Below are 22867 nucleotides of genomic sequence, written 5' to 3'. Positions count from 1 at the left end.
CGCCCAAGGTGATGTCTTCAATTAGCTTGTTTCCAATCAACAGGCTAAAAGCTAAAGTAACCTTCCACATAAGACAAGGAAAAACTGAAAATCCTCATAATTAACAACCTGGAACTGGGGAATGTTTGGTATTGTTGCTTGAAAATGTGTTCAAATTGTTCATTGAGATTGCCAAAAGTGAAAACAACATGAAGCAAGATAACGAAGGCTCAGTTATCTTCATCTTTTTAGTAACACACAAAATGTAAACTGCGAAACCTGTTCATACATTGATAGTCGCTCCCTCTTCTTGTAAAAGGAAGCAAAAACAAAACCAGAGAATATAATTGAAGCACAATATGATCAGATAATGTACGATCTGTCTGGTGTTGCCAAATCATAAATCAACTCTCTTGCTCAAAGAACCGACAGCAACACTGTCACACAAATGCACATGAATCCCCGTTAACACGGACCGTGATACTGCCAACACAGAACCGTTTAGCAACAGAACCGTTGACATCGGTTGTGAGCCCTCTGCTCAGCACAGCTGACTGGACATGCTCTCATGGGGCCACATGCGATCCCCATCAGGCGATGGAGTCCTTTAGGAAGACAACATGGAGGACAAGCAACAGACATGATTGACATCATCTTCTGATCCTCACCCGCACAGTCAATGACAGCAGCAGACTAACGCTGTGGTTCACTGCGCTGTCAGTCATAAGGCAACACATGCAACGCATATACAGTGTGTCTCTGTACTGAGCTGATTGATGCATAGTCAGCAAGTTCAGCTCACTTTTCTTCATGTGTGTGCCACCCGAGTCATTCATGTTTAATATAGACTGAGTCACATGTCTGTCTCTCCACACACACTTGATTTATGTGTGTCTGTGCTTGTGTGTGAGTGTTTGTTTGCTGCCAGGCTCTGGCTGTGAGCGCAGTACGAATAAAGTGAGAGAGCCATAAACACCTGAGGAAGCAGGAACACACAGACACCCTCTCTGGACTGAATTTATGATCCCGATTGAGGCGGAGGAGCGAGGGGGGGAGCCGTCATGCACAGCTCGGCTCTGGTTGTGGCGAGGGGCCAACCAAAACAACGGGGTTGTTAAAGCCCCCCTGGATGAGTCCCGGGGGGCAGCGGAGCGGACGGAATGCAGGCCTGGGTTTAGAGGTTCAGGGGTACGTCCTGTTGTTCATGAGCTCACTCCGCTGGGCCTCTCTGGCTCTGAGCCCCTGACACTGCCTCACCAGCCACGCCAGCACGCTGCCGCAACCTCTTCCTGGACTGGTGCTGGACCACTGAAGCATACCACACTTCCTGAACAGCGTGAACATCACTCTGTGGCCCTGAGATGATCTCAACGAGACGTGCGTCTCCAAGTGAAGAGAAGACGGTCAAAGGGGTCAGGAGGAACATGCCCGAGTGTGCGTGGATATGAAGAGAAGCCCCCGAGACGCGACCTCAGACGACGCAGCAGAGGAGATACGAGCCCTTTCCTCAATGAGGCATGTCGTACATGCTCTATTAGCGCAGGGTAAACACCACTTTCTGTGCAACACTGTGGCGCTGAAGACGGCTTTAAGTCTTCCACATGCAGCAGATTTTGTTTGTTTTAAACAGCATTTTTCACACACAATTGCAAAATCATTGACAAAATACATTAATAAAGACATGAAATAATAAACACCATATGAGACAAAATAAAGGTGCAACGTGTGAGATCTGGCCACATGCTGCTTTTTGTATGAGTATGCACGATAATTTAGACATGCAGATGGTCGTCATTAATTACGATAATTTAGACATGCAGATGGTCGTCATTAATTTATTGTGTTCCACAACAGTGAAGTGATATGCTGTGCTGGCGTTTATCCACGGACAATTTACTATGTCAATAATCTGTCATGAAAATCTGACCCCGGATCTGCAATAAATCACGGTATCTAATTACATCTCTGGAGATTTTAGATATCCATTGTATTTACACAACCTTCTACACACTCTTGGTGACTGTATTTCACATTTTAATTTAAGATTGTGAAGGTTTACCTGCAAGCTATTTGCTTAATTGCTAGAATTAATAGTGTGTCTGCATAATATACTAAATATAACCACAACAAGACCATAATAAACCCTGGCCTGAAGCAGCCGATAACAGCTCTGTCATATTCATCGGATGTGTTGTATCTCTGTATCGCTGTTCATTCTGTACACATGACATCGATTGCTTCTGTCCATCCGGTGAGCTCTAGAGACACATTCTATCTTCCTCTGCTCTGTCCTTTTTCTAGCCAATCCAGTGAGGTCATTTCTCTTTGGTCAAGAGTTTGAATGTCTCTAATTAGGCCGACTGCTAATGCAGCTCGTCCAAACCTCATCCCCGAACCCGTCTTCAATCCAGAACTAATCACAACCATCAGCACCACTCTACTCATCTCTGAGCAGCGTATCACGAGCACATGAGCAAATGGAAATGTCTGCAAAGACCAGAACACAAATAGAGTTTAGGATCCAGACGGGGGCAAAGACTTTTAAATTCTACACGTTAACCAAGAGTGCAGCGTTTAGTGGCTGGGAAACTGAGACCGGAGGGAGGGAGGGGGTTGGGGGTGTTTGGGAGGTCTGTGATATGAGAGGCCATAAATGATGTCACCACTCCACGCGCCACAGAAACATCTCTGAGGCGGTGGTCTGTTTGTGGTTCCCTATACATGTGAGCGGAGCAGGTTTGAAGGTCATGAAACCCCTCCACTGAGCCACAGCAGCGTCTCCTACGTGGCTTTGAACATGTTTATGAACTCGTAACAAATGAGCAGCTCGATCATCAAGGCTACCGGGAGTATACAGGACCCACAGACTCATACAACGTAAGGGGATAATAGCTAATCTAAAAATAACAGTTTTTATTGTATTTGTGTGGGCCACAGCGGGGGGGGGGGGGGGGGTAAAGGTGAGACAGCAGTAAGGAGACATGACGAGCAGTAAGGAGACATGACGAGCAGGAAGGAGACATGACTAGCAGGAAGGAGACATGACTAGCAGGAAGGAGACATAACTAGCAGGAAGGAGACATGACTAGCAGGAAGGAGACATGACTAGCAGGAAGGAGACATGACTAGCAGGAAGGAGACATGACTAGCAGGAAGGAGACATGACGAGCAGGAAGGAGACATAACTAGCAGGAAGGAGACATGACTAGCAGGAAGGAGACATGACTAGCAGGAAGGAGACATAACTAGCAGGAAGGAGACATGACTAGCAGGAAGGAGACATGACGAGCAGGAAGGAGACATGACTAGCAGGAAGGAGACATGACTAGCAGGAAGGAGACATGAGCAGCAGGAAGGAGACATGACTAGCAGGAAGGAGACATGACTAACAGGAAGGAGACATAACTAGCAGGAAGGAGACATGACTAGCAGGAAGGAGACATGACTAACAGGAAGGAGACATAACTAGCAGGAAGGAGACATGACTAGCAGGAAGGAGACATGACTAGCAGGAAGGAGACATGACCAGCAGGAAGGAGACATGACGAGCAGGAAGGAGACATGACCAGCAGGAAGGAGACATGACTAGCAGGAAGGAGACATGACTAGCAGTAAGGATACATGACTAGCAGTAAGGAGACATGACTAGCAGGAAGGAGACATGACCAGCAGGAAGGAGACATGACTAGCAGGAAGGAGACATGACCAGCAGGAAGGAGACATGACCAGCAGGAAGGAGACATGACCAGCAGGAAGGAGACATGACCAGCAGGAAGGAGACATGACTAGCAGGAAGGAGACATGACCAGCAGGAAGGAGACATGACTAGCAGGAAGGAGACATGACCAGCAGGAAGGAGACATGACCAGCAGGAAGGAGACATGACTAGCAGGAAGGAGACATGACCAGCAGGAAGGAGACATGACTAGCAGGAAGGAGACATGACTAGCAGGAAGGAGACATAACTAGCAGGAAGGAGACATGACTAGCAGGAAGGAGACATAACTAGCAGGAAGGAGACATGACTAACAGGAAGGAGACATAACTAGCAGGAAGGAGACATGACTAGCAGGAAGGAGACATGACTAGCAGGAAGGAGACATGGCTAGGAGTCGTCAATTAAACTAAATCAGTCTATTGGTTCACTATCTTAAATAAAAGGGAAGTCAAAGCTAAATCAGGTCATTAACGATGTGCAGCTTGTCGAAGCTATAAAGAGGGAGAAGGAAGAATAAAACAGAAACAAGTGGAATCAAAGTGGATAATTATGACAAATAAATGGAGGATAGTGATTCAAGCAGGATTGGGTTTGTTGAACTTTGAAACCAACCGGACGCGGCGGACACACACACTGACCTCAAAACCCCAAATACGCTTCATGACCTTGTCACAGCCTGAGGTCGGCAGCGCTGCGTTAAACAGCGCCGCCGTCGAGCCCCTCTACACTCAAAAAAACGATTCACGCCCTTCTTCGAGGAGACACATTTAAATATTGTTTGATACATATAAATAAATCATTTACAAAAATAGATATTTATATTTAATGGGTGTAACACAAAATGTATGAATACTTTCATTTCTTAGATTTATTTAGGTTAGATGGTGTGCATATCAACTCAAAATAAATGTGTTTCATTGAGGACTATCCTTTGCGCATGCGCCTTCTGAAAATCAGTTGTTTACATGAGGTGAAGACACTTTCAGGGCTGTACGGTGGTGTAGTGGCTAGCACTGTCGCCTCACAGCCAGAGGTCCGTGGGTTCAATTCCCAGTCGGGGCTTTCCTTCTGTGTGGAGTTTGCATATTTTGTTAGTTAGTTAGTTTATATTTTGAGTTGGACAAACACAAATTTATTTAATTTAATGAATATCGTTATTTTATTTTAGATGTATTTGATACAAATGAGTTGGACTAACTTAATTACATTTTATTGCACTGATGTGCTAAATTTGAGTTGGAGTTGCATATACTTATTGGATGGAAAACCTGCCAAAAATTTAATTGAGTTCATCTAATGAGTCATTTCTTTGAGTGTAGAGCTAAAGGCTCAAACAAATAAAAACCTTCAAAATGAGACGTGATCTGTAGCGAGCAGCGAGCAGACGGGTTGACGGCGCTTTAATGGCATCAGTGGCTGAGCGGAAATGAGAGAAAGCAGATAGAGCCCCCACCTCCAGTGGCGAGGAGGAGGATTTAAAGCCTTTTCTTTATCTGTCTACTTGATACCAGCTCTGTTACGGGTTCAGTTGGCTTATCTCTCCCGAGAAGAGAGTGTCTTTCTTCTCTGCGTGTGATTGATCCTTCAGGAAAGAGCCCGTTTGTGTGTGGGTCACTCACCAGTCGGCTTAAACTACTGGGTGAGGGGAAATGCCTCTGCTTTACTGGGACAGAGAATACTCCAGCTGCCATGGCGTGTGTGTGTGTGAGTGTGTGTGTGTGTGTGTGTCTATTTTCATCCCTAAAAGTGTTTTGCTCTGCTGAGTTGGCCCACTTTATGTCAGGAAAAACAGTTTTCAATGCATTCCCAGGGGAAGTCTTGGGAACTAATAAATAAATCAGAAAGCAGACATTTCCAGTCCAAGAGGCAGATACATAAATGTGAGCTGAGAATCTAGGCTAAGTACGTATGAAATTTTAACAAGTTTCAGCTAAAGAATTCTGCCTCTGCATTTCTTGTCAAGAACAGAGTTATGAACAGAATAAATGCAGCTCAACAAATGGACCTATGTTATCAAATCATAAAATCATCACTATTAAAATAAATATGAATAAAGAAATGAATTTGGCTGAATTCTATTCTACCATAAATAATCTTTTCCCTTTGACTGTACACTATTACAGCCACACATAAACCATGAAGGCACAGGGAGGCATCATTATAATCTGATGACTATACTTCTCCACAGACTGCTCTGTATGTGGTTCGCATGGAACCTATTATTTAAAAAAATCAGAATAATATTATCATAATTATTAGTATATTTTGAAATTAAATTACCTGATGCCCTCAACTTTTTGGTTTCCTTATGATCGGAGTGGATCTCGTCTCATGAGGGCATTAATACCCTGGATTAGGCTCAATCTGACATGACCTGGTGAATGCATTGGAGCGAGGGAGAATAAAATATTGAACACCTGCTTATGCAAACACAAGGGGATCCAGGAATGTGAGTGAAAGAGGAGAGGAGGGCTAAATGAAAAGCAGGCTGTGTGGTCTCGGGGAGGAGAGGTCACCTGCTCTTGTTCAGCTCCCTCCCCTCTCACCTCAGGCCGCGGCCGCTTCCCTCACAGCTACGATAGCCGGCTGCCATTAAAGCAGCTAATCACGCCCAACAGCTGCATCGCTCACTGTACGAATCCTCGACACCTCGCTGCTCCACGCACACATTCACCCCGACAATCATATCGGCGTCCACGCACTCCCACTCTTCGGTTGCTCATGGCAAGCTGCAGCCGACTGATGTTTAAATGGAGGGGTTTAGCGTGCAGGTCGGTGATAAGCTGCGCTGAGCTGTGAAAACACAGATTACATTTCTGCGGTTTATTACAGACAGCGCGCCGATGCCTCCCAGCCGTATACCGTAATTGCAACCCAAAAACCGCAGCCTCCGCTTGGCTGGGAGATACGGCTTGACGGGTACCCCCGCGGCAGGGCTTTGACAGCCGTGCAAATTCAAACCTACACCCCCCCCGCCCCCGCGATAAACTGGGCCCAAGTGGGGTCCTGTCATAAATCCAGACAATGTTAAATCTAGTGTCGTTTCTCAGTGCCATCTTCACACTTTTAAGACTTCCATCACAATGAACATAAAGAGAGTCCAAGACAATGAATTTGACTGATATCCACAACTGCCGAGCACGCTGCCATCCTTCATTGCTGCACTGTGTATTGATGAAACCTCTTCGGGTCTTCGAGAGCCAGCAATAAAGTAATAATGTAGCATTTACATTTTTTTGCACTTCTGAATGAGGTATAATTTATATATCTGTGCTTGATGTAGCACAGTTTATGATATCCTATCTGAAAACAAGCATTTACTTACTTGTCATGCCAAAGCCAACCAGGCATAGGTTAAATCCCTGCTTCTGGCGAGCTATGAAAGTGCTTCCATCTGCAAATACTTTGCTTTTTTTTTCTCCACAAGCTCAATCAGAGATAAAGAGCATTGTGTTCCAGGTCCACAAGTAAGACAATATCTCCCAAACCTCATAGAAAACAATTAGGCCCCAGTAATTACACCACGGGCCTGGAACGCCAGCCAAGTCCTGCGGTTAGGGTGAGGAAATAACAAAAAGAGAGTGAATGTGAAAGGTTCCTGTCTGATGCAGTGTTATCTCACGGCGCTTGGACTCTGATGGCGTTAGTTTGTGTATCAGCCAGGGTGTGATGTCATGTTTTGCTCAGTTTGAGTGTGACAAGCCAAAAAGCCCCACGAGCCGGTGTGTGGATGACAGCATGGCGTGAACTCTTCCCATCATGTTCCACCATTTATATCTGCTGCTTTGGAAACGCATAATCTGAAACCTAAAACAGAAACACATTATCCTTCCTTCCAACTGGACCTGTTGATTTACATGTGTTGACCAATCGATTGGCAGGCGGACGGGTGAGAACGGAGGCACACAAGAGGAAACAACTCTCTCATCCCCATTTAAAACAGAAGCACATAGAGACCGTGCTCTCAGATAAGATAATAACGCGCTTCCTGTCCTCTCCTGCACATTGAAGCAGCCCCATAATGTGCGGACATTGTTGAGATCTGCCGTAATGCCGACTGGCCCTGGGGGTCCGGCGTGTTCCGGGGCTTTTGGGCTGTCCTGGTGAGAGACGGTGGACGGGAACGCAGGGCAGCGCGAGTCAATGAGCGGACCATACACATCCTTCCAGTCTGTGACAAGCAGACAAGTCGAGGAAAAGGGATGATGGGAGCAGAGGTATATAACCAACACTTGAACTCCAAAAGAGTTTTTTACAGATATATGTATCCGGTGTTAGATATTTATCAGATTTATGAGCTCAAAAGCAATATGTGTCTCGGACGGCGCCTCGGTGTCTTGGTGCGCGAATCTTGCACCTTCCGCCAAAAAAAGTTCCTCGTTTGTTTGTGAAAACATTCTTTGGCAATAAACCTGTTTCTGATTCTGATTCTGATTCTGATGTCTGACCCAGACAGAAGATTTCGTAAAGTAAAATAGTTGTTTGTTCTGAACTGAGGGGCTTTTTGTACGGAGCCTTCTAACGAAGCCAAACTCAAGGTCGAACAAGTGCTCATAGCCGTCTGGAAATTCACAAAGAAAAGCGTAGAGATTTGCAGATGGAGCAACAGACGGGTATTAAGAGCCCGGATATGAAATGTGCACCCACTGAGCGACGGGTGTAGCTTTCACTCCCCTTGGCAAAATGATGGAAACAGAGTTTAAGCACAATCCGGTCTCCAGCTTTGCCCATGTGGCAAGCTTTTATTTCTCCGTGCCGACAGCAGCGGGGTGTCAGGTTCTGCGCTGGCAAGAGGTTCTGCTCACGTGGCAGGAGCAGAACAAAGCGCCGGTGGGCCCGGACAGCATCCATGGTGCCAGAGAGTAAAGGCCCCTATGAAAGGGACCTGTCACTTCGACTCAGCGCCGCCTGTGATCTAAGCCGCCCGGAACGACGCTCAGATTAGTGGCTAATCCCAACATCCCTGCTGGCTCGCCCCCCCCCCCCCCCCCCACCCGACTGCCATGACAACCGCAGGGGAATCTACTCCAGCAACAACTTAATTGGTTAATTTCCTCCTTGTTTGACTGTGTGTTCCTGTGCTCTCGTTAAGTAAATTCTGGGTTTTCAATGTGTTCTTTTACTTTGAAAGTGGGGAAGCTCTAAAACAAGCACGCCATTCAGGCCGTTCTGAAGTGGAGATATTTCTCCAGCTGAAGCCTCCAGACCACTGGGAGGGCAGAGAGTTGCTCAACTCCACTTGGGAGGGGGAGCATAAAAGAGAAAAAAAGCCCACAAATAAATTGACCACTGTAAACATTTATTGGCCTTTGTGTCGCAGAGCCTGACGCTTGAGGTTACACCCCGTCAAGTCCCGGGTCCCCACATGAAGAGACACTCCACCCTTCTCCTCAGACTGCAGAGACACAGGGGCCGGTGCCTGCGGTAGTCATGAAACACTGTGTGTGTGTGTGTGTGTGAGAGAGAGAGAGTGTGTGGGTGCGCGTGTGTGCGTGTGTGTGTGTGTGTGTGTGGTGGGCAGCTACTGTAGTTGAAAAAATGAAAACAAAAGTTCTAGCAGAGCAATTAAGAGCATGAAGACTCGGTTCCAGCTGGACAATAAAACCCAAAACCGCACTGAAGAATCAACCCTCACATCGTACCATGACTCCTACAATGAACACATTAAAACATATCTGACTCACCCTGAAGGATCTTATTTCTTAGCTTCCTTTAGAAGACTGAAGCCTCATGAAATCACTCCCGTTTTAAAGTATTACTCGTACACATGTATTGGAAGGCACACATGCAGGCAATAAGACCGCAATCCAAAACAGAGGGATCACGGATGGTAATACGTGTGTCGCCTGAGGAGATGAAGAACGATGAAAAGAGGAAACAGAGGCGCACTAAACCATTCCTCCGTCCGAGACTCTGAAGATGGCCTTTTTCTAGAGCCCCGCCGGTTGTTCATTAAGCTGCTGTACAACTAATGTGTGCATGTGTCTGCGAGTCCTTCTGCCTCCACTTACCTTCTTCACAGGCAGCGCCGCTGAATCCTGGACAGCATTTCCACTCCAGGGAGGTCACCGTGCGATACACCACTTTGTGAAGGTCTCACCACGGTCCTGTAGCTAGAAACAAGCACACAGGAGAATCTAAAGCCTCTCTAAAAGGTCATGATAGCTGCATGTGTCTGCACTGAGACTCTGAGCTGAAGCTAGAGGAATGGACACACATCTGCCACATTCATTTCATCTCACTCACGCATGTGTGACAGTAACATTTGGGATTCAGCGAGTTGCTTTAGTTATTTTTGATGACTTTGTATTTTTTTTTTACTCGTGTAATGTGATTTCTTCCACACAGACTGGATTGAGGCTGCAGATAGCACGATGACTTGTGCATCACAAGTTGTGAAGCAATGTGCCTATTTTCGCATCTGATTGCAATTATCCATGCAGCATTGTAGGCAGAACAATGGCAGAGAGAAAAAGAAAAATGAAATTTTCAGACCAAGCTACAGTTAGAAGCGAGGTGCAGAGGCATTCCTCAAAACCTCAGGCAAGGAATCACAGACAAGACAGAGAAAAAACTGATTTGGGATTTAATATCCAGTGGGTGATATGAATGCACTAATGTTGCCATCAACTCTGTGATGCTAATAATTTCACTGTAAATGCTATTATCACTTTGTGAATTTCACTGTTTTTGCAATGAGGCTCGATTCCACGATTTTGCCCCAAATGTATGATTTATACCTCATACGAGATGCTGTTTGCTTAGCAGCACAGTGACGGGTTTATTTCAGCCCATTCAGGTTCTTTGAAAATGACACGGCTTCTCTTTGTTGTATTTGTTTAGGTTTAGCGGCCGCAAATTCTGTGCAATCCTTTTGTGAATTCACCCCTTTGTTTACGGTGAAGTTAACAGTCAGCCCCCCTCGTTTATGTTTATTATTTCCTTCATATCCCACAATGCTTTTTGTCTGCCCACTGGAACAGGCGTGAGCGTGTTGTATGAGCTTTATCATCAGTGCGTTACTCACAACACAACATGGGGGCCGCTGCGTTGCCTTTTGATCTATTGTTGAGAACTTGGTATCTATTGATTTCCTGGATAGAGCGTTTCCACCGTAGTTTTCCTTGTCGCTTGAAACACAGGAGAAGTTTCAGTCGGCTGCAATCTGGAACCTCACAGCTAGATGCCACTAAATCCTCCAATCAGGATCCTTTACCAAGAGTAACTAACACTAACACACTGTCGTGTTCTTTCTAAATGACCTGAAATGATTGTATTACAGATCATTAATATTATTAAGGTACAAATGTGGCTTTGAAGTCATTTTTCTTTGACAGATCTGTAGTTTTTGCTAGGTGGAAGATGAAAGTCAAAGAAGATGAATGACATTCATTATTAAAGATAACCATGTTTCTGCTATTCCACGATAGAAAATGAACATTATATCAATTAACACTCCCACAGAGGTTGGTTTAAGTATTTTAAAGTGGGTTATTCTGATCAAAAAGCTCACGTTAATGGTACAGCAGTAACGGCCGTGGTAAAGTCGCCTCTCACCTGCCTCCCGTACATCCCTGCGGCCATGGCTTACGTCTGGTAGACCATGCAGGACCGTCCCGTTGTGCACCTGGCATGTCACCGTCTTACTGGCCGTATGAGGACACCAGTTCCTGAGGGAAATACAGAATAAAACAGCAGTTGTTATTTTTAGATACAGAATAAAATCATATTTTCAAAGTAAATAATTCAATATTGATATTGTCAAAACACCTTCAAACAAGTGCACTCACACAAGGAAATGAGCCATGCAGTCACGTTCCACATGCGGTGTTTCACACGCAGGGCCGCGCTTGTTCCGACCCTTCCCCTTCCTTTTGTATGGAAAATTTTGACGGTGTTTACAAGGTTTTAATCAGTCAAGAACGATTGGCAGGAGTGCGTTGTGGGCTGTATTTACATCATGCCTCTCTCTTATCAAAACACATCCATTGCATTTGGCTCTCAGAAGAGGTTAAGTCCCTCAGCGGACGGAATCAAAGAGGGAGTGATAGCCAGGTCTCACACGGAGATTACGTTTTTCAACCACGGTTAATTTGGTCATGAGTCCACTTCTTTTCCAGAGGGGGGAGCATAAAAGAGAAAAAAAGCCCACAAATAAATTGACCACTGTAAACATTTATTGGCCTTTGTGTCGCAGAGCCTGACGCTTGAGGTTACACCCCGTCAAGTCCCGGGTCCCCACATGAAGAGACACTCCACCCTTCTCCTCAGACTGCAGAGACACAGGGGCCGGTGCCTGCGGTAGTCATGAAACACTGTGTGTGTGTGTGTGTGTGTGAGAGAGAGAGAGTGTGTGGGTGCGCGTGTGTGCGTGTGTGTGTGTGTGTGTGTGTGGTGGGCAGCTACTGTAGTTGAAAAAATGAAAACAAAAGTTCTAGCAGAGCAATTAAGAGCATGAAGACTCGGTTCCAGCTGGACAATAAAACCCAAAACCGCACTGAAGAATCAACCCTCACATCGTACCATGACTCCTACAATGAACACATTAAAACATATCTGACTCACCCTGAAGGATCTTATTTCTTAGCTTCCTTTAGAAGACTGAAGCCTCATGAAATCACTCCCGTTTTAAAGTATTACTCGTACACATGTATTGGAAGGCACACATGCAGGCAATAAGACCGCAATGCAAAACAGAGGGATGCGGATGGTAATACGTGTGTACGCCTGAGGAGATGAAGAACGATGAAAAGAGGAAACAGAGACGCACTAAACCATTCCTCCGTCCGAGACTCTGAAGATGGCCTTTTTTTCTAGAGCCCCGCCGGTTGTTCATTAAGCTGCTGTACAACTAATGTGTGCATGTGTCTGCGAGTCCTTCTGCCTCCACTTACCTTCTTCACAGGCAGCGCCGCTGAATCCTGGACAGCATTTCCACTCCAGGGAGGTCACCGTGCGATACACCACTTTGTAGGAAGGTCTCACCACGGTCCTGTAGCTAGAAACAAGCACACAGGAGAATCTAAAGCCTCTCTAAAAGGTCATGATAGCTGCATGTGTCTGCACTGAGACTCTGAGCTGAAGCTAGAGGAATGGACACACATCTGCCACATTCATTTCATCTCACTCACGCATGTGTGACAGTAACATTTGGGATTCAGCGAGTTGCTTTAGTTATTTTTGATGACTTTGTATTTTTTTTTAACTGGTGTAATGTGATTTCTTCCACACAGACTGGATTGAGGCTGCAGATAGCACGATGACTTGTGCATCACAAGTTGTGAAGCAATGTGCCTATTTTCGCATCTGATTGCAATTATCCATGCAGCATTGTAGGCAGAACAATGGCAGAGAGAAAAAGAAAAATGAAATTTTCAGACCGCAAGCTACAGTTAGAGAAGCGAGGTGCAGAGGCATTCCTCAAAACCTCAGGCAAGGAATCACAGACAAGACAGAGAAAAAACTGATTTGGGATTTAATATCCCAGTGGGTCGGTATGAATGCACTAATGTTGCCATCAACTCTCTGACGATGCTAATAATTTCACTGTAAATGCTATTATCACTTTGTGAATTTCACTGTTTTTGCAATGAGGCTCGATTCCACGATTTTGCCCCAAATGTATGATTTATACCTCATACGAGATGCTGTTTGCTTAGCAGCACAGTGACGGGTTTATTTCAGCCCATTCAGGTTCTTTGAAAATGACACGGCTTCTCTTTGTTGTATTTGTTTAGGTTTAGCGGCCGCAAATTCTGTGCAATCCTTTTGTGAATTCACCCCTTTGTTTACGGTGAAGTTAACAGTCAGCCCCCCTCGTTTATGTTTATTATTTCCTTCATATCCCACAATGCTTTTTGTCTGCCCACTGGAACAGGCGTGAACGTGTTGTATGAGCTTTATCATCAGTGCGTTACTCACAACACAACATGGGGGCCGCTGCGTTGCCTTTTGATCTATTGTTGAGAACTTGGTATCTATTGATTTCCTGGATAGAGCGTTTCCCACCGTAGTTTTCCTTGACGCTTGAAACACAGGAGAAGTTTCAGTCGGCTGCAATCTGGAACCTCACAGCTAGATGCCACTAAATCCTCCAATCAGGATCCTTTACCAAGAGTAACTAACACTAACACACTGTACGTGTTCTTTCTAAATGACCTGAAATGATTGTATTACAGATCATTAATATTATTAAGGTACAAATGTGGCTTTGAAGTCATTTTTCTTTGACAGATCTGTAGTTTTTTTTGCTAGGTGGAAGATGAAAGTCAAAGAAGATGAATGACATTCATTATTAAAAAGATAACCATGTTTCTGCTATTCCACGATAGAGAAAATGAACATTATATCAATTAACACTCCCACAGAGGTTGGTTTAAGTATTTTAAAGTGGGTTATTCCTGATCAAAAAAGCTCACGTTAATGGTACAGCAGTAACGGCCGTGGTAAAGTCGCCTCTCACCTGCCTCCCGTACATCCCTGCGGCCAGCGGCACGTCTGGTAGACCCGCTGCAGGACCGTCCCGTTGTGCACCTGGCATGTCACCGTCTTACTGGCCGTATGAGGACACCAGTTCCTGAGGGGGGGAAATACAGAATAAAACAGCAGTTGTTATTTTTAGATACAGAATAAAATCATATTTTCAAAGTAAATAATTCAATATTGATATTGTCAAAACACCTTCAAACAAGTGCACTCACACAATAAGGAAATGAGCCATGCAGTCACGTTCCACATGCGGTGTTTCACACGCAGGGCCGCATTGTTCCGACCCTTCCCCCTTCCTTTTGTATGGAAAATTCTTTACGGTGTTTACAAGGTTTTAATCAGTCACACGATTGGCAGGAGTGCATTGTGGGCTGTATTTACACTGCGGCCTCTCTCTTCTATCAAAACACATCCATTTGCATTTGGCTCTCAGAAGAGGTTAAGTCCCTCCGGACGGAATCAAGAGGAGGACCAGGTCTCACACGGAGATTACGTTTTTCAACACGGTTAATTCTGGGTCATGAGTCCACTTCCTTTCCAGAGAGGCTTCAGGAGACATAACATCAGGAGTCAGAGAGGCTTCAGGAGACATGGCATCATGAGTCAGAGAGGCTTCAGGAGTCAGAGAGGATTCAGGAGACATGGCATCAGGAGTCAGAGAGGCTTTAGGAGACATGGCATCAGGAGTCAGAGAGGCTTCAGGAGACATAGCATCAGGAGTCAGAGAGGCTTCAGGAGACATTGCATCATGAGTCAGAGAGGCTTCAGGAGACATTGCATCATGAGTCAGAGAGGCTTCAGGAGACATTGCATCATGAGTCAGAGAGGCTTCAGGAGACATGGCATCAGGAGTCAGAGAGGCTTCAGGAGACATGGCATCAGGAGTCAGAGAGGCTTTAGGAGACATGGCATCAGGAGTGAGAGAGGCTTCAGGAGACATGGCATCAGGAGTCAGAGAGGCTTCAGGAGACATGGCATCAGGAGTCAGAGAGGCTTCAGGAGACATGGCATCAGGAGTCAGAGAGGCTTCAGGAGACATGGCATCAGGAGTCAGAGAGGCTTCAGGAGTCAGAAGGGGAGGATTCAGGAGAGGCTTCAGGAGTCAGAGAGGATTCAGGAGACATAGCATCAGGAGTGAGAGAGGCTTTAGGAGACATTGCATCAGGAGTCAGAGAGGCTGTTAAGCAACAGACCGTCTAGAGAAAAGATAATCCTGAAAAGGTCAGAGACTCTTAGATTATAAAATCAGGCTAAGGAAGGTGCAGTGCTTTAGTTATTTCTTAGGCCTCCAGAAGCATAATTATAAATGAGCACACAGTAAAGCACTCAAAGCCATCCATAAGGCTAAAGGCACCAAATGAAGTTACTATAATGAATGGAGATTCATTTGAGAGCTAATCGGTTTGGTTTAATCCTCACCGAGAGGAGAGTCACCCCTCTAACAGGAGCAGATGCTTGTTTGTGATAGCGAGGAGGCAATGACATGTGTTTATGAGAAAAGTTTCCTACTTATCATATCAGCTAAACACTGAAGGCTGGTTACTCGTCCTTTTTGCTTTAATATATGTAAACAAACTGCAGCAATTTGAGCTGCCATATGTTACTATTAATGTATTAACAACATCAGATCACATGGCTACAGCTGGAGGACAACACTTATATCGGCTGTGTTTATACAATCAGGCGACGTACAGAAAGAAGCTCTATGTGGAACCACAAAGAGACCGTGTGGCTCTCACAACTACACACCGTGTGTTCTGCTGCCAGTGTGTTTCCAAGAGCGGGAGTGTGCCCCCCCCCTAAAGTCTGTTTGTCAATATGTGAGACCATATGTGTGTGTGTGTGTGTGAGAGAGACGGTTTACACTAAAGGAAACTGCCGATGGCGGAGGATGCGAAGCAGCCCTGAACGAGCTCCGATTAACGATCCCCACGTGTGGCGGTGGGCCGCACACACAGACCTGAGTCTCGGGACGACTGCAGGTATTTCTGTTTTGATGTGACTATTTCTCTGCTCTGGTTTAGTCTGGATTATTGATTGATCTTGATGTTTTCCATTTATCTAATAATAATGTAGCCTATATAATAATAACATTTTGAAAGAGGTTCGCCAGAGGAAGTGAGACTTTGACAAGTAAACGGTGTGCAAAAGACACAGTTTGAATTAATCCGAAACTTCTCAAGTAAAGTAATGAGGAAGTTCATCCGCCACATATGTTATTTAAATACAAGCCCACCACGTATCTTAATGTATCCATCAGCCTTAAGGGTACATAAATGAACACAGATATATATGATTACTCTATGATTGCTTTCCCTTGTCCTGAAAAAAAATTGTCTGTAATCATCAGTGGAAAATGTCCGACATTGAAGGAGCAGCTGTGGTCAGGTAGCGATGGAGTAACAGGAGGGGGTACTGAGCCCAACTCCTCCCCACCACTTATCCCCCAGACCCAACAGATAAACATCGGAGTTTCCCAGGCTGAGACGAGGCTTCACCTGGGAACCGCTAAGATGTCACCAGGGGGTATGAGGGGGACGTGGGGGTGGGTTTTATGTTCTCCCTCTCTCTTTGCTTTGCACTTATGCAATTACCAAAGAGGAAATGCCAACCGCTGCTGCTTCAGTGACTGAAATAATAAAAGCATTTGGCATAACAGAGTTTACAATTCCCCAAAGGGCTTGACAACCAATACCTGCAGTGCCTACGTATCCGATCGACACAATACATGAGTACAAGCACGGAGCTGAAAGAACGATACGTTCTCCACTGCAGAGAGGATGGAGATGCATTCAGATATTAAAGGTAACATCTCTGTCTCCTTTGGGATGTGGATCAGTTTCATTTATAAGCCATACGGCAGATCACCTTCCTCATTTGGTTACTACCGTACAATAAGCCTGTATATTGCCTGGCTGTATTCACACGGGACACTTGGTGTGCTCGGTGTCTTTACATGTCAAATGTTTCATAGTCGGCACACCCTGATCTTACGGGAGGCGCCCTTGGGTTAAGAAGCGTGAAAGCCACCAGCACCATGCTGTTTCACTGGCAAAAGCACCGAGCAGGCCCTGAGCGAGTATCAGGTCTCTGAGCACACATGGCAGACTGGACGCCAGGCCCAAGCAAAATAAATCATCAACCGTCGCTCACAGTCACAGCCAACAGTTACGAAATAAATCTTCAATCTTTAAGGGGACGGTAAAAAAAAATCAGAGCTCCGGCCCATCTGTTCCTCAACGCCACGGAGGCCAAGACAGTAAAACATTGGAGGGAAACAAAAACGTGCTGAGTACCGACTGAGTCCTACATTCATGCAAATCATTGAACTCTGCAAAAAAAAAAGAAGCTTGAACAGGTATGCTGTGTTCTCGTAGCCCTCGTGTTGACCTTGTAGGCTACGCAGGCTGCATCTTTCAGGATTACACCGAGTTAGTGCGCGAGTTCTGCAGCAGACTGCGTGGGGAGGATGAAGCTGGGAGACGTGTGAACTGACAAGATCGCTGATGAGGGAAAAACCACTGGAGAGATGGGAGTGAAACGTGTCCCAGACTAGTAGCTCACTTTACTCATACCCATCCATTCATGTACCGTGGGAGGACGAGCACTCAAAGATATGCTAGAAACGCAGCGTAGACAGAAATGTAAAGGAATTTCTCCAGATTTCTGTCTGTGGGAAAAATAGTCGAGGAGAACAAAGGACAAAAGACAGATGTGGCAAACGGCCAGACGGAGGAGCAGAGCGGAGACAAAGGTTATTTTATCATGAGGGTCACACAAGGTGGCTTCCGATGGGAACAGGGAAATGGAAGGAAAGACAATTATGAGGCACTCTTGGCCCCACGGGATGTAGAGGAGGCACATGAAAAATGTGGCGCAAACAAAAAATGGCAAAGAGAGAAATAGAGAGACTGTATTCACAGTGAAATGAATGAAGAGAGAGAGATGCAGCATTCCTGGAGTCATAATCTGCAGCTTCTCGGAAAAACAGAAAGAACCAGAGCAACCTGAATGAGATTAGTGAAAGAATTTGAAGAGGTATTCAATTATAAATTAAACAGAATATAAAGGCTGCTGGGCTGTCATGTTGCAGGTTCAACGATGCCATGTGTTTTCCACGGGAATCAAAGCGCCTCAGTGAGGCCTTGAAGGTCAGAGCTAAGTGACTCTTCACAGCAACTCAGAGGGAAACTCTCATTTGTCTTTGTCTGTTTTGAGACCTGGACACCTGTGAGCTCGCGGAGTGTCTCTGGGTGTAACGGGTGTGTGCATCGGTAAGTGTTCCCGGCTGGAAAGCACAAAGGGAATTGCTCTCAACTGAAGAAAGCGCTTATATCACACCAATGGCTCCATACAGTCATGAATGTATAACCGTGTGCAGCTGAGCCGCCGACAGTGCGGACTGCTCACCTGCAGGTTACACGACGCAATTGACTGATTCAGGGCTTATTGTCATTATCGTTTATCTGTATGATTTTCCAGATTATTGGATCGATTCTTGATAAAATGGTGGAAAAGGTGACGTCTTCTAGCCTCCATTTTTCCAACTAAGAGTCCAAAACAGGATTACATTTTCAATTGTAGACAACCAGAGAAACTAACAAATATATATATTTGGTTTACAATGTTACAAATTGGAAAAGATGGAACAATCAATGTTTTTTTATTTTAGCATCATTAATTTCTGAATCTCCTAATTGCTGCAGCTCTATAGTGGGATATGGTCCACTCCCTGCGGATGAATGTATCCCCCACCAGTGATTTAATGTGCTTCCTTATACTCACGGACAAATGTCCTTGAGCACATGCATTTTTTAGTTATTTTAAATCTAAAGCCATTTTGCTTTGTGCCACACAGGACTCAGCCTACTGTGATGTGTCATCTTCATTGAAAGAAAACATGGATATGGTTTAGATGTGTGAGGAATGAGGGCGCATGGCCACGGGGTTCAGGCCTGTCAGACCATGACAAGTCCTCCGAGGGAGGATAAAGAAGTGGGCCCGACCGGAAATAAAGAAGCGGCTACCTCATAAGCCCTCAGTGTACGGAGCTCATATCGTCGTTGAGAAGGTCAAGGGTGAATGAACACTTTATCAGCTCCTCAGCAGAGCGAATGCAAAATTACTCGAGTTGTTAATCCCCTGTATTTGGGTAATTGCTGTGTGAAGACAGGGCCGGCGAGGGGGGACGTTCTGAGAGAAGGTTTTCCTGTGACAGATTCCCAGTCTGCTAAAATGAATATCCATTTCCTTTGAAGTGCCTGCACACCAACGACACGTTAAGTTTCTGTCACTCAGTGTCGAGTGTCTCCAGCCTTCTGCTCTCTGAAATCCCAATGCTCCCGTTTGGCTTTGTTGACGCACCATAAACCGCTGCTTTCCTGTAGCAGGCCCGGCAGCAGGTGGACTGAGCTCTTCTCATGTCACCTCAAACCCGTTGACCTCTCTGACTCACGCCGACGACCCCTTTCGCTTTTGTCTATCTTGACATTCCTCCTCTCGCCACTTACTAACAGCGGCGAGCTCACTGTAAACTCATCTCTCCTGCCCGGAACAGGCCCAGATGCGGTGGAGTCCCAGCTGCTTTTGTTTAGTAAACATGTCAACAGACCTTTGGCCATGAGGGACAGTGGAGCAGAGCAGAGAGGGGAGCCAGCGAAGCAAGGAGGCTGGGAGTGCTGAAAGCCACCTGGACACACCCAGAGGGTCAGGCCTCATCAGAGAGAAGAGGTTTCACGTTCGGCCCACACAGCGTAATCTGCACACGCTCTCAACCCGACTGCATGAATATGTGCAAGATGGGAAACGGCCAGTCATCTCTAAGCACCGGCTAGTGTCCGAGCTAAACATTGGCTCTGCCAGGAGGGGAGCAGAGCTGGGTATCGCTCCTTTGGGAGTAAAGTATGGTGACACTGTGTCGGAAACCAGGATCAGTCATTTCACGAGACCGTCTCATCCCCCGTGTCATTCAGTGACCTATTCTGATGCTATTGTTCTCCGTGCACTTTATTACAGCCATAAATATAATTCACTGTCTTTAACACTTCTTCACGATGCATCCTGTCTTCACTCCCCGCGATCCGCAAAGGAGTGGTTCTGACTGGACAGATGTGAGGAGGTGGTGTTTTGAAGAGCACCCTGACGTGCTGCTCCTGCAACAATGGAACAGGGTCAGCAGAGCGATGTGTGCTGCCAGCACAGGAAAAAGGAAACGAACTGTCAGGAAGACAATAGGACCTGGGAGATGGATGGAGATGGGAGTCGCTCTGCAGTGTTAACAAGAGGACATGGCTACTGTAAAAGTGTGTGTGGCTGCAACACAATGCACCATTTAGGATTCACATGAAGTCCAGAGGTAATGTCTTATACTAATATAAAGGTTCCCTTACCTTTTCTGATAGACTGAGGTCAGAGAGGCTGCAGTCTGTGCCCCAGAGGAGTAGGTCTTGTACAGTCCGGTCTTCCAGGTCCCATCAACCAACGTGCTGAGCCAGAGTATCAGCACCGTCCAGAGCAAACTTCTGCTGCAAAGCGCGGACACGCTCTCCCGTTGGCGCGGTCCCATTTCCGTGGCATCAAAAGTACGGCCAGAAAAGTAGAACCGAGCCCAACTTCCCCCCGGTGAGAAGAGAGACCGGTTAGTGGATCCAGCCCGGTGGGAGAAATGTGTCAGACAGCTCCGGGTCGGCTGGACAAGACGCGCATCCCTTGCACTAAAGCAGCACACTGATGCAGACACGGTGCCTCGCGCTCTTGTGACTCAACAATCTGAAATGAACTAAAGCAACTGAAGGAAACTGCCACCCCGCAAACTCCCGCTGCTGGTGAGTCTCTACCTATGACAGAGAGCCGGCATTAGAAGACAACCCTTGAACGCCGCGCGTGTGGATGTGAGCGTGCGCGCGCTGTGCTCGTTCCTCCCGTTCCCGCTCCGTCAGTCTGTGCGCTGATCGAGCAGAGCTCCGACTGCAGCCGGCATGACACCACTTTTATAGACTCCTCGGGTCTTTCAAAGCGCAGCCTGCTGGCTCCTTTCCTCCCTGCCCCGTTCCAACCTCTCACGGAGGAGGACGGCGCACGCTCGAGGCACATTACGCATTGAAGGCTATTTGGTTCACTTCTAATTGAATTATCGGCTGCTGCTTTTTCGAGACTCCTCTGAATTCTTTGGAACTTTGTCAGTGATGAGTAAGTGTTATTTGGTGAACAACAGATGAGACACGTTCTATTTAAAAAGCCCACAAAGCAAGGTTCATCCCGATATTGTTACCATGTTTTAACAACTATCCACCCATGGCGTGTTTCCCCTCTGGTTGCCTTCCCCAGTTGGCTCTTTCTTTGTGTCAACGCTATCGGTGCCCAGGCACAGTGGCAGGGGTGTAGTGAAGTTACAGTAACCTCCATCAGCGCATACAGTTGGGTCATGTAGGTTTAGTGCACACAGCCAGTAACCACAGGGCTGCGGCCCTGCTCCAAACTAAACACCTGCACTGCAACCAAAACCCGAGGCCCAAGATGGCTATTTGTGGTTGGGGGTGACTCCACCTCTCAGGCCCCATCATGGGGTCCCGCCAGCTAAAACAAATGCAGCATAAAGCACTTGTGAAAACTTGAATATGAATACTGATGAAGTTCTCAGCTAATGAGAGATGTTGTTCACACACTCACAGACATTGAGACGGGAACCAATCAGCTCCAGTACGGGTAGAAAGACAAACAGGTCAGCACTTGGATGGGACTGAGTAAGCCCACCTGCTCTCCAACAATCCCCAAATCACTTTTGCACTTTCATTTGGGGATTGTTGGAAAATGATGAGTCAGAGTTTTTTGTTATAGGGCCCCCATGGATTTTACGGGCAATAGTGCCATCAGGAACTGGAGCAATAAGAGTTAATGTAAAGTCTGAGGCGGCAGACGGCGGTCGGTTTGGGTTTTCTTATTTCTCCCCTGTACTGTGCCAACAGCAGCGCAGCATTGGAGGTGCATTTACTGCTGCTCACTCACATGTATGAGTATAAGGGAATTGTAGGGTATTTAAAAACGGTTTCCCTCTTTTCAACAGGGAAATGCAATTCCTCCCCTCCCGTGTTTGGTCATAAACATGTCCGCGTCGCCACTCTTTATGAGTCGCTCCTGTTAAGGCTGAGAAGACACCTGTCTAGCCCTCTGCCACTCAGAGGAGAGCCTTACAGACGGCACGGTGCAGTTAAGAGAAGCGTGACTCATATGGAAATATGGACTATTAAGGGAAGAGACTTGAATGTTAAATATTTTCATGTCACTGGTTATTTGTTTATAGGCTAAGTCCAAGTTTAGTCTAAACAGCACATCACTGATCACAGCCGCACTTGCGCAGCTCAGGCTAGGCGATGAACGTTGCACACCATGTGGCTTCAAACTGTTTTTTTCCTGTGTTTCTGTGACCTCACTGCACACAAGCTGCCAGATCTTCACCGTAACTTCAGCTGCTTTGGCATGCTGACTTCAGCAGCCTCGATTACTTAGCGCTGCACTATATTTGTTCGTTAAATAGTAAAGCCTGCTACCTATCCTGTAGAGAACAGCTGAAAATCTACTTGGGTAAAGTGGAAAACTTGAGCAGCCTTTGGTCAATGGTACATTTTCCACTGGATGCAGAAGATTATGTTCTTTTTACAACCTCACCAGAAATATTCAGTATCT

General features: G+C 46.1%; 1 protein-coding gene across 1 annotated transcript in view; it reads right to left on the bottom strand.

Moving 5' to 3' along the window:
- emid1 (EMI domain containing 1) overlaps positions 1–21139 on the bottom strand; it is a 55767-nt gene extending 34628 nt beyond the window's left edge. The window contains exons 1-4 of the mRNA XM_056417958.1: positions 20575–21139; positions 14160–14273; positions 12592–12695; positions 9709–9792 (exon numbers count right to left, since the gene is read on the bottom strand). Coding sequence (XP_056273933.1) covers positions 9709–9792; positions 12592–12695; positions 14160–14273; positions 20575–20750 — 478 coding nt within the window. The 5' untranslated portion in view covers positions 20751–21139. The remainder of the gene's footprint in view (positions 1–9708; positions 9793–12591; positions 12696–14159; positions 14274–20574) is intronic.
- Between the last annotated feature and the right edge of the window lie 1728 nt (positions 21140–22867).

This window comes from Pseudoliparis swirei, chromosome 7 (assembly GCF_029220125.1).
Source record: "Pseudoliparis swirei isolate HS2019 ecotype Mariana Trench chromosome 7, NWPU_hadal_v1, whole genome shotgun sequence".
NCBI lineage: Eukaryota > Metazoa > Chordata > Actinopteri > Perciformes > Liparidae > Pseudoliparis > Pseudoliparis swirei.
This window is presented reverse-complemented; position numbering and strand designations above follow the sequence as displayed.